At 53.7% G+C, this 11,081-nt stretch overlaps 2 protein-coding genes across 3 annotated transcripts; both read right to left on the bottom strand.

Annotated features, from left to right (window-relative positions):
* Positions 1 to 202: 202 nt before the first annotated feature.
* On the bottom strand, positions 203 to 3,320 carry PRAF2 (PRA1 domain family member 2). Of its 2 annotated transcripts, none has more exons than XM_016190974.2 (4): positions 2,990 to 3,320; positions 1,338 to 1,555; positions 837 to 983; positions 203 to 354 (listed from the first exon to the last, which is right to left on the bottom strand). In XM_016190974.2, the coding sequence occupies exons 1-3, from the start codon at positions 3,166 to 3,168 to the stop codon at positions 844 to 846; spliced, it is 537 nt and encodes a 178-aa protein (XP_016046460.1). In that variant the 5' UTR covers positions 3,169 to 3,320; the 3' UTR covers positions 203 to 354; positions 837 to 843. The 2 variants fall into 2 exon arrangements, with proteins under 2 accessions (XP_016046460.1, XP_007529478.1); XM_007529416.3 differs by having other exon boundaries at positions 842 to 983; positions 2,990 to 3,319.
* Positions 3,321 to 3,630: 310 nt separating this feature from the next.
* WDR45 (WD repeat domain 45) lies at positions 3,631 to 10,436 on the bottom strand. The gene is made up of 11 exons (XM_016190973.2): positions 10,310 to 10,436; positions 8,452 to 8,523; positions 8,247 to 8,321; positions 8,053 to 8,157; positions 6,915 to 7,020; positions 6,722 to 6,816; positions 6,273 to 6,352; positions 4,709 to 4,917; positions 4,523 to 4,624; positions 4,290 to 4,435; positions 3,631 to 4,120 (listed from the first exon to the last, which is right to left on the bottom strand). Exons 2-11 carry the CDS (start codon positions 8,504 to 8,506, stop codon positions 4,011 to 4,013), a joined length of 1,083 nt encoding a protein of 360 aa, XP_016046459.1. The 5' UTR covers positions 8,507 to 8,523; positions 10,310 to 10,436; the 3' UTR covers positions 3,631 to 4,010.
* Between the last annotated feature and the right edge of the window lie 645 nt (positions 10,437 to 11,081).

The raw sequence follows: 11,081 nt of genomic DNA, 5'->3' as shown, positions 1-11,081 counted from the left end.
CCAACCTGTAACAAGACCCCCTAGTTAATCCCAGTGTCATGGTAAATGGTAGAAAACATGGCAGTGCTTGACAGAACACCTTGTGCAGCAGAGCTGCTCCAGAGGAGAGATCAGGACTGGCCTGAGACCACCCCAGCCCACAGTGGACAGAAGCCCACCAGCATGAGCACAAGACAGACATCTCAAGAGGTCCAGACAAGCATGAGCAATGCAAGAACCTTTATTGTTGCGGCAACAATGATGCAGGGCCCATGCCTCAGGCCGTCTCCTCCTCCGTCATGTCCTGTCCCACCTCTTGGTCCCGGCCACTTGGGATTTGGGGTGTGAGGGTGGGAAGCAGGAATCTAAGCAGAGCTGGAGAGTGGGAGAGAAGAAGTGAGACAAGTGAACGTTGACATCAACTCAACTGTCAGGATACAGGGGGCTGGTGATGGCTGGGTCTTGTGTTCAAGATTTGGCAATGCCTTGACCTGAATTCAGAGCTAGAGCAGGGGTCCGGGACAGCTTGGTCCAGGGTACAAACTAGGGAATGTCTTGGCCCCAGGCACAGGAGATTGGGGTTGGGGATGGAAGGCTTCTGGGTCACAGATGCTCTGGACCCCAAGCCTCAGCTTTGGAGGGTGGACATGGGTGACTTTAGCACTCTAGTGCTGGTAAAGATTCTGGTCTCCTAGTAATGGGCCAGGAATGAACAGTTGGGGACCTTCAGGTAGGGTCTCAGAAGTCATGCTGTTTTAGATTGTGCAGATTGGGGGGCACTCCTACTGGAAGGGTTTGGGCAGGGCTCTGGCTTCCAGGTACAGGTGTGTTTGGGGGGGGGACTCGGGCACAGATACCAGACCCCTAGGATCCAGCCTCCTGCTCCTGGCCCAGTGCCTCTAGCAGCAGCCCCATCGGAGTACGCTTGAGTCCAATGCTCTCAATCTTGTTCTCGATCTTGTTCTTCAGGTTGCGTAGACGCAGCGAGGCATGGATAAGGATCACTGTGGGCAAAGCAGAGAGGCACTGGCGTGGGGCGGATGGGCTGGCACAGCACCTTCCTGCCCGTGGGGCCCACAAGGAACTGGAGTGTGAGGCAGAGGAGCAGCCTGTAGCCAAGCAACACTCAAGGGCATGATCAGGGAGGTCAAACAGATCAGGGATGTGGCCTGAGGAAGGCATTTAGCACAGGTGGATGCCCGCAAGGGTGGTGGGAAGAAAGGTGTTCCCAGAAGCAAGGGAAGCCAGGAAAGACTCTGCAAAAGGGATGTGGCCACAACCACAGGGTACCTCACCCCAGTCCTGGACTCTCCCCCCCACCCAACCCCCCAGTTATCTCCAGGGAAAAGGAGACTCACAGAGCACGGGCCCAGCGATGGCAAACAGAAAGGTGAGGGTGCCGCCAGTGGCCCAAAGGACCAGAAAGCCGAAGGCCAGCACTGCGGCCAGGCAGGCAGCAGGGTGGCTGCGGCGGCAGCGGCGCACGAATGGACGAGTCTCAGCTGCCCACACCAGCGTGCCCAGGGCCACCGCCACCACCAGTGTGCTCAGGAGGGTGTGCAGTGGGCTCACATACCTACAAGGACAATAAAGCTGGCTGGGCAGGTGGGGAGAGGCCACTGCCTGCTGTTTGGCTACTCTTAGCTCCTGTCTCTACACGTCTCATCTCCTAGGCGGCTGAGTCCCAGGACCAATGCACTACCCTCCTCACAGACCTGCCTTTCTTTTTTTAAAAAAAATTTTAAAAGGCTTTATCCTTGTTTTTATTTTGAATAGAGATAGAGATGAACTAGAAGGGAATAGGGAGATAGAGAGACACCTGCAGCACTGTTTCCTGGCTCATGCAGCTTCCTGCCTACAGGTGGGGACTGACCAGGAGCTTGAACTTGGATCCTTGCACACTGTAATGTGTGTTCTCAATCAAGTATGCCACCACCTGCCCCCTTAAAAATTAGACAGAAAAAGCAGAGAAAAAGGGAAAGAGACCTCATCCCTGAAGCTTCCTTCAGTGCAGTAGGGTCTGGGCTCAAACCTGGGTCACTTACATGGCAGAGCCATAATTCAAGAGAACTATTCCACCGGCCCTATGGACTCTCATTTCTTTGCTTTTTATTTCTTTATTGGGGTATTAATGTTTTGACCCTCATTTCTTGTCTATGTTATGGCCCTATCTACCTGTGAGCTCCCAGTTCAGGCCCCTGCAATCTCTCTAGCGCCTCAGGCTTCCAGACTTTTCCTGGTCTTTCCTTCTGACTCTACTCCCACCCCAATTTGTAACTCTTCCCCAACCCCCTTTGTAGACCCCTCTTCCAGATCTGTCCCCATACATGTTCATTCCCGATGTTCAAAGCCCTTATAGGACACCCACCCTCTGCATTTCCTCCCTTGGAAATTTCCCCTCCGGGTTCCTATTTCCCTACCTCCATTACTATAATAACCTATTCCTGGCTCTTGATCCTATTCTTGACTCCCAGCCCTGGCCCAGTCCCTCCAAATTCTCCATCCCTCCTGGCTTAAGATCCCCACCTGCCTCTTGCTCCTTCCTGTCATATCTAGCCCACCCCCCGCCCCTGCACCCTCACTCCAAGTGCCTAGCCTCCACCCCTTCAACTTGACCATATTCCAGAATCTGGGTGCTGAGTCCCCGAGTCGCTTTATCCAAGTTCCATCTCTCCACCACCCTAGACTTACTTGTGTCCTACTTCTATTCCCAACCCCAGCCCACACTTTTCCCTTTGGTTTCACACTTTCTCCCACCTGATCCAGCCAGGCGCTTTCCCACAAGACACCCCCCCCCTCAAAAAAAAAAAAAAAAAAAACAGATTCCCCTTGCCTTCAAATACCTCCTTCCCATAACTCTAGGTTTTTCATTTCTACTGAATACGCCATTCCGGGCCTTACACACACCCGCATAAAGCTGCCCCTTTCGGGACCTTGAGACCCCCCTCGCGGCCGCCACCCCATTCCCCACGGAGTCCTTTTCCCACCGACACCTTCCTTCCTCCCTCACCCGGTCAGCGCCAGACTGAAGATGAAGCAGAGAAGGTAATTGGTCTGGTAGTAGAGGAGGTTGTTGATCACTCGGTGGCACCATCGCTGCGGGTCGCAGGGGTCCGGGGCAGCCAGACGCGCGGACCCCAGAGCGAAGTCGTCCAGGGTGCGGATAGGCGGCAGCTGCACCTCCGACATCCTCCCGTGTAGCTGGACCAGCTGGCAGAGCAGCGGGACTACAACAACCGTTATACCCTGTGCCTCCGCAGGGGACACTGGGAAATGGAGTCTGGAGCCGCGCGACACTGCGAACCTCACTCGCCTCAGCGCCGAAGTGAAGTACGCAGAAGACTCGCAGCAAGAAGAACCCAATATGCAAATTACGTCAGCACTACGCAACAACAGGGGCTGCTGGGAAATCCCCTCCCCCGCGGTTGGGCGAGGCATTGCCGTGCGCCCCCGAGCGGGGGCGCCTGGGAGAACGGTTCTGGCAGTTGGAGCCTCCAAGCAGCGAAAAGCTTGGAGGATAAGCAGAGAAAAGAAACAGGAACCATCACCAGAACCTGAGGATTTCTCCTGCCTGCAAGACATGGGGCAAGGGATGTCACCCCTTGTTTACAGGAAGGCCTGTGGGGGGCCACGCAGGTCCAATCGTGAATCTCTCTTTAAGTATCCTTTATTTGATTTCATCACACGAGAGTATCTCTTTCTGAGGTTTTTTTAAATCCCCGCAGACTGGATTAGGGTGCTCCCCCTGGGTCCCTAGGAGATCAAGGGGTAGGGGGTTCTTTTCCAGGTTAAAACCCCAGGGACTCATGCCTTCCTGGGCTGGCCTGACCTTCTGGGCACAGCCATCCAAAAGTGCTTTAGGGGAAGTGAGCTGCTGAGACACTGCTCTGCTGAGTGAGCAGTGAGCGGGAAGCGGGCACCGGCTGGCATTAATGCTGGCTGCTTGGGACTGCCACAGCACTCCCAGCCTTCCCTGCGCCAAGGCTCTGCAGTCAACAGCAGCAGGTTCCTAACACAGCCCTCAGGGTTCCTTAAAAGTCATCGTCGTCACAGATGTCAAGGTACACATCGAAAGCCTCTCTGTTGCAGTTCCCATCCGGGGTGAAGACATACTTGTGGAAGGTTCCATCCACGCAGATGGCTGGAAGAAGGAGGGAGTGTCGGTGAAAGGGTCCAAGGCCACGGCTGGCCCAGGATTCTACCTCTGTGCCAGCCAGTCATTCTAGCTCCCTCTGGCCTCCCGTGCCCGGGAATCCTTTGTGAGTCCGACTTGCTGGCCGTACTCTCAAATGAGGGTGATGCCCACTCACCGATGACAGAGTTGACATTCTTGGAAGTGTTTCGCCCGAAGGCACAGATGCATGCAGACTCGGCCGGCACGGTGAAGCTGGCTAGGCTCCACTGCGAGTCCACATACTGCCCGATCATAGGTCCCACTTTGCCAACACGAGCCAGCCTGTGGGCAATGCTGGCTGAGCCCAGATGCCAAGGGTGGGGGTGGAGGGCAGGGCAAGGCAAGGCAAGAGGGGGCTGGTATACTCACGCTGAACGTCGGTTTAGGCGGGTATCCTTGAGAGCAAAGATGTGAACAGTGCCCTTGTCACTGGAAGCGCATAGGAAGGAGGAGTCATGGCTGAAGTTGATGCTAGAAGACAGAGCGCACACCAGTGAGGCCGGCATGCCACCCCCCCTCAGGCTCACTAGCCCATCAAGCCTACCTTGTGCTCACCAGTAGAGGGTGGCCGGGTCAGTGCCCCGCCGCAGCTCCACCAGCTTCTCCTTGGACTGGGTGTCAAAAAGGCGAATTAGGGTGCCCTTCTGGGAGGCCGAGGCCACTACAGTGCCAGGCTGGTTTAGGGACACACAGGCCACATCGCTCTGATGGGCGTTGATAGTGAATGGAGCTGAGGAAGTGCCAGGCTTTGTGCTGGCCAGGTCCTGCAGAGGAACATGTAGTTTCTGAGGGCCGGCAAAATAGCTCGCTCGGCTGGTGTGCTGCTTTGCCATGTGCACAACCCAGGTTCAAGCCTGCTAGCCACTGCCTTGAAGGAAGCTTTGATGCTGTGATCTCTCTCTCTCCATTTTTTTTTTTTTTCATTTATTTATTGGTTTATTTTAGATAAAGATAGACATCGAAGGGGAGGGAGAAAGAGAGAAATCTACATCACTGCTTTACCACTTGTAAAGCCTCCTCCTCCCTCTGCGGGTGGGGACCAGGGGGCTTAAACCAGGATCCTTGCACATGGTAACGTGTACACATAAGCAGATGTGCGGGTTTGAGCCCCCGGTTCCCACCTGCAGGGGAAAGCTTTGCAAGTGGTGAAGCAGTGCTGCAGGTGTCTCTCTTTCTCTCTCCCTCTCTATCTCCACTACCCTCTCAATTTCTGGCTGTCTCTGTCCAATAAAGATAATTTTTAAAAAAGCAGATGTGTAACTATCCCCAGGCCTCTATCTTTCTCTTTCTCTCTCTCTCCCTGTTGCCACCAGGGTTATCATCAGGGGCTCAGTGCCTGCTCTTAACAGCCAGTTTTTCTTTCTTTCATTCATTCATTCAATTTTTTTTAATTTGCTAGGACAGATAGAACTTGAGATGGGGAGGGGAGGTGGGGGGAGAGACACACCTGCAGGACTGCTTCAACAATTATGAAGTGTCTCCTCTGTAGGTGAGCTCAAAGCCCAGTCTTCACACATGGTACTGTGTACACTTGATTGAGTGTACTTTCATCCAGCTCAATCGCTTGCCCTCCTTCCCCTCCTCCCTTCTTTTTCTTTTTCTTTTTTTTTTGACTCTAGGGTTATAGATAAGGCTCAGTGCCTGCATGACAAATCCACCACTCCTGGTGGCCATCCCCCCCCCCATTTTATTGGCTAGGACAGAGAGAAACTGAGATAGGACAGGGAAATAGAGGAGAGAGAAAGATAAGATATCTGCAGACTCGCTTCACCACTTGTGAAGTGCCCCTGCTGCAGGTGGGGGGTAGGGGCTCAAACCCAGGTCCTTCTGGGGCTCCTTGCACCTAGTACTATGTGTGTTTAACCGGTGTGTCACTGCCTGGCTCCCCACTCTTTCTTTCCTTCTCTCTCTCTCTTTTTACCAGAGCTCTCAGCTCTGCTGATGATGGTACAGGGGATTAAACTCTGGACTTTGGAACCTCAGGCATGAGAGTCTTTTGCCTAACCATTATGCCATCTCCCCCACCCTGCTCTGTATATATATGCTTATAGACAGTACTGAAGGCACCGGCCATGAGTTCCTGTGGACAGCTGTCCCCCCCCCACCCCGGGCTGCTCACCACAAGCTGCAGGCTCCCACACTTGTGTCCCGGGAACACTAACAATTGCTTCTCCAGGCTGGGACACAGATCGCAGAGTCCTGGAATGTCAGGGTGAAGGGAGGGGGTAGAAAGGCTGGGTCAGGGGAGGTAGGGAACAGACAGTGGCTCAGGCAAGGTCTTGGAGTCCATAGCATAGAGTAAGGGCCTGCCCTGGACCTTCTGTGATGCCTCTGGGCCTCTGAGCCCAGAGCTGTGCTCCCCATCCACAAGGCAGATTCCTGGGGTGGAGGCGGGGGAGGGAGGTCCTGGATACACCACCCATGTCCCTACTAGCTGTGTTTGTACTCTACCCTCCAGGACACAGGGCGGGGGAGAGGGGGCGAGTCAAGGATGGACAGACAGAATTGACGCCTTTCACTGCCTCCTTGATCCAGATATTTATTCACTGCGGATCTGGGCCCTCTCACCCTTGGGGTTGTCTCGGGTATCAAACTCAAACAGCTTCCGAGGATTGTCCGGGAAGGAGTAGACGTAGATGCGGTTCCTCAGCACGATGACGATCCTGTGGGCAGCGCAGCCATAAGGTCCCCGGGCAGGGGCCCCACGTGGGGTCTTGTACCTCTCCATTCCCTCCACCCCAGACCTCCTGCTTGGGCTTACTTGTCATGGCGCATGCGGACAGCCAACACAGACTTGGTGAAGGTAAACTCGAGCACCAGCTTGTCCTTGGAGTCCTTGCCCTCCCGGGCATCATCCCAGATCAGCACTGCTGGGCAGGTGGGTGTATTGTTGGGGGGGGGGCAAGGTTGAGGGGGAGAGGGAGCCCTGGGGAAACTAAACCCACCCTCCCACCCCTATCCCATCCCAACCTGCTCTCCCAAGACATCAACCTCAACCCACTGCCCAACTCAAGCCTTAGGCCACACAAGCAGCTGTGTATGGAATTCCTAAAAATAGGTTCTAGCTGCTTAGACACACACACACACACACACACACACACACACACACACACACAGAGATTCAAGCCTAGCTCCCACTGAATTGAAGGAAGCTTCAGCGTTGTGATCTCTCTCTCTTTCTCTCTCTCTGCCTTCAGTCTCAAAGCAAGGACACAATTGGTTCTAGAACTGTTATGATCATTGACAGATGAAGAAACTAAGTCTTGAAGGGAGGGGTTGAGTAACTGAACAAGAAGCTCTCTGATTCATGGGCAACCAAGTGGGTAAGGCCACAATCCTGGGCCTCCAGGGTCCCACCTAGTCCACACCCCCAGGCGATCGATCTCCAGGAGGGGCCCCAGGGAGCCTCAGGAAGGGTCCTAGTGGGGGGGGGGTTGGATCAACAAAAACCCTAAGGCAAAATGTGCTTAAGGCTGAAGGCGAGTGACAGCACCTTAGACTTCAATTTTTCATCCTACTGGTGAGGTCACCCTTTGGAGAAGCCACTGAACCTCTCTCTCTGTGTCTATTTCCCCATTTGGACAAAATAAGGACAAGGTTTGCTTCCTAACACAGTGGGGTTGCTTTGAGGAGCAAATAGGTCACGACAAGTGCTCAGCACAAGCACAGAGTGCTTCCAGGAAGCATGCTGCGGGCAAGGCCATGTCCTACTGGAGGCACCAAATCCATCATTGTTAAATGGAGACAAGTCTGGGTTCTCCAGTCCATGACTTCCAGGCCTCACAGTGCAACACCAAGGTGCTCTGACATCTTTGCCTGCCAGTGCATCTGGGAGGCCAGGAATTCAAGAAAGTTGGTAGGACAATGATGATGATGATGATGATAACAAGGCCACTTACCTGAGATCTCTGAGAACTTGGGGCTGCTGCCACCGCCCACCAGGGCCAGCAGGTTAGAGCGATGTAGCATCTCCACCAGGCCCATGCTACCCACCTGCTCATGGTCTGGAGAAGGACAAGGGTGTCAGTGGAGGCAGGAGACAATGCCCTGACCATCCCTTCTGGACACAGCCCCGCCCGTACCGACTGCTCACCCAGATGCCCCTTCTCCATCAGTGGCTCCACATTGTAGATACGCACACCTGTTTCCATGGCACAGCAAAAACAGCCTAGAGGTAGGGGGTGCAGGGAAGAGAAGGATTCTGGGTTTGCTTCAAAGGGTGTACAACACCCACTCCTGGCCTTCCTCACCCACCCTTCCTCTCCTCCTGGTGGGGGAGGGGTAGGAGCCTCTCTCACTTTGGTCTTGGTTGAACCGTAGGCTGGTCACTCCTCGAAGTGGTTGCTGACTCATGGTCCAGGACTGCTGACCTGGACACAAGTAGGGGTAGAGTTGTAAAGAGGCCAGGGGGTCAGCCTATGAATTTGAAAACTCCTGGTCCCAACTAACATGGGATTCCTACTCCCACTCTGCAAATGAGCAGTCCCCAGCAGGACTTCAATGGCAACCAAGCCATGGGGATAGGCCTACAGTCTTCACTCTCAGCTCCCCCACTCCCCAAACTCCCCATCTTGTCACACTCAGCTAACCCTAAGTCCAGGCCACACCCCCCACCTGGATCCCTACCTTCTCCATAGCCTTTGGAGTTTCACTCACTGCTTGCCCCCACTCCCAGTCAAGCCTGGTCCCACAGTCCAACAAGATCTGGAACCATCCAAATCCACTTATTACCTTCAAGTCTACAGGGGCTGGGACCCTCGCCTCTTCCTGCATTTTCTTGATCTAGCCCTGAAACCACCTGTGAACCCTCATGATTCTTTAATAATTTAATTTTTTGTTTGTTTGTTTAAACTGTAGATTTTTCTGTTTTATTTATTTATTAAAAACAAAGATAAGAGAGAGAGAGAGAGAGAAGAACCAGAAATCAATCTGGTACAGGTGCTGCTGGAGAATGAACTCAGGACTTCATTCTTGAGAGTCCAGTGCTTTTTCCACTGTGCCACCTCCCAGACCACCATTTTGTTTTGCTTTGTTTTTACCAGAACACTGCTCAGCTCTGGCTTATAGTGGTGCTGGGAACTGAACCTGGGACCTTTGGTACCTCAGACATGAAAGGCTCTTTGCATAATCACTGTGTCGTCTCCCTAGCACTGCTTATTTATTTAAAAGAGAACCAGACCATCACTCTGTCACATGGGATGCTGGGATCAAACTTGGGAAGTCATGATTGAGAGTGCACACTTGTATTGTGTCACTTCCTACACCCTTTCATACCCTTCTGACCCTCCCAGCCTGTTCTACCAGCCTAGGGCCCTCACATACCTTCCCTCCCTCCAGGCTTCCTGAGTCCCTGTGAGTTTGCATGTCTGCCTCCAGAACCCTCCCCCCTTGGCATGTTGTACTAACCTCTGCCCAACCAGGACCAGCTTAGACATTACCCCAGATCCTCAGGGGCCCTTAAAACTCTAGCAAGTCAACGCCCAACCCCTGGAATATTCCCTTCTCATTGTGCCCTGCTGTCCTAATTCCAACGAGGGCATGCTTGAAGCTCCAGCCAGGAATCCCATGCCTCTAAGAAGGAGTCTTCTGGACCCTTCTTCCTCTCCCTGGGAAACCCTACTTCCTCAAGATACTTGCCCAGGGACACACAGCACCTGGGACAAACATTCTAAGTGTGACATCTCAAATCCTCATGCCAGCTGTCCTGGGCCCCAAGATTCCAACATGAGAGAGCCCATACTTCCTTCAACCCTCCCCCCTCACAAGATATTTGCCTAGACACACCCCCTTCCCAGCTCCCACAAGTCCAAACCTCCCCCACTAGCCTCCTTGAACCACCTCACTTCCGGGAAGACCCATTCTCCAGCCAGTTCCACCTGCCAAGCCCTTTTTTTGGAACCACAGTCCAAAGATCTGCACCACTCAGTTATCCTGCACCGGCGTGTTGAACCCCCACAGTTGACTTCCTCAAGCATAGGACCACCTCGGTACTGTCTCCAACACCAGCACCCACCCATGGTCCCTGATCCAATACCCCACCTTCTGCGTGCCACTTCCACCTAGACCCTTTGCTCAAAGGGCCCTCCCTCACCCATCCGTCCCCAGGCTCCCACCAACCATAGTATCCTGCCCCAGCTCCTGCCGCCTGCAACCGACCTGATCGCCCACGCGTCCCTGATCCTGAACCCTGCTGTCGGCGCCGCCCGCGGCCCGGCTCTCAGACCTCCCGGGCTTCAAGGCCCGGCTCCAGTGTTTACATCAGGTATCACTTCCGGGGGAGGGAGATAGGGGCCGGAAGTGACTCGCGGCACCGGAAAATGCCGGGCTTTGGGGTATTACGATGCCGGCACCTTTGTAAGAATGAACCTGGGGAGCGTAGGGGGCTCTGCGAAGGCTATCAAAGGGAATTGAGGCCGACTGAAACGGAGGATTCTTCTCCCCAAGTGGAAATGGGCCGGGGATCCCCAGATCCAGGCTGCTCAGTGGAGCCGGAGGCCTTGACCTTTAGGCTAACAAGACTTGGACCTCCCAGTGGGCTAGAGTGGCCGCCCTGTCAGTTTCAGTAATCCACTCAACCTCCAGAAAGGCCCCTGAGGCGCTTGGAGTCAGAGCTGAGCCTGAAAGTTTTGACAGCTGAATCTCTCCCTGAATCCATTCCAAAAGGCTAGTAATAGGATTTTCTTTTTCTACCCATCTAGCTGCTTTGTTTTATTTATAAAGGAAAAAATGTTTCCGATGGTAAGGGGTATGAATGTTTACTGGGTTGGGGGGGAATTACACAAATTATGTACATAGTGACATAATTTTGTAGAGATATACTTGCTGAGAAAGAACCAGAGCATCCATCAGGCACATGTCATTCCAGAAAGTGAACCCGGGACTTCATGCTTGAGGGTTGAAGTGTTTATTCATTGTGCCACCTCCCAGA

The sequence above is a fragment of the Erinaceus europaeus genome, chromosome X (genome assembly GCF_950295315.1).
Source record: "Erinaceus europaeus chromosome X, mEriEur2.1, whole genome shotgun sequence".
Taxonomy (NCBI): domain Eukaryota; kingdom Metazoa; phylum Chordata; class Mammalia; order Eulipotyphla; family Erinaceidae; genus Erinaceus; species Erinaceus europaeus.
Note: the sequence above shows the minus strand (reverse complement) of the source record. Positions and strands in the feature narration are given on the sequence as shown.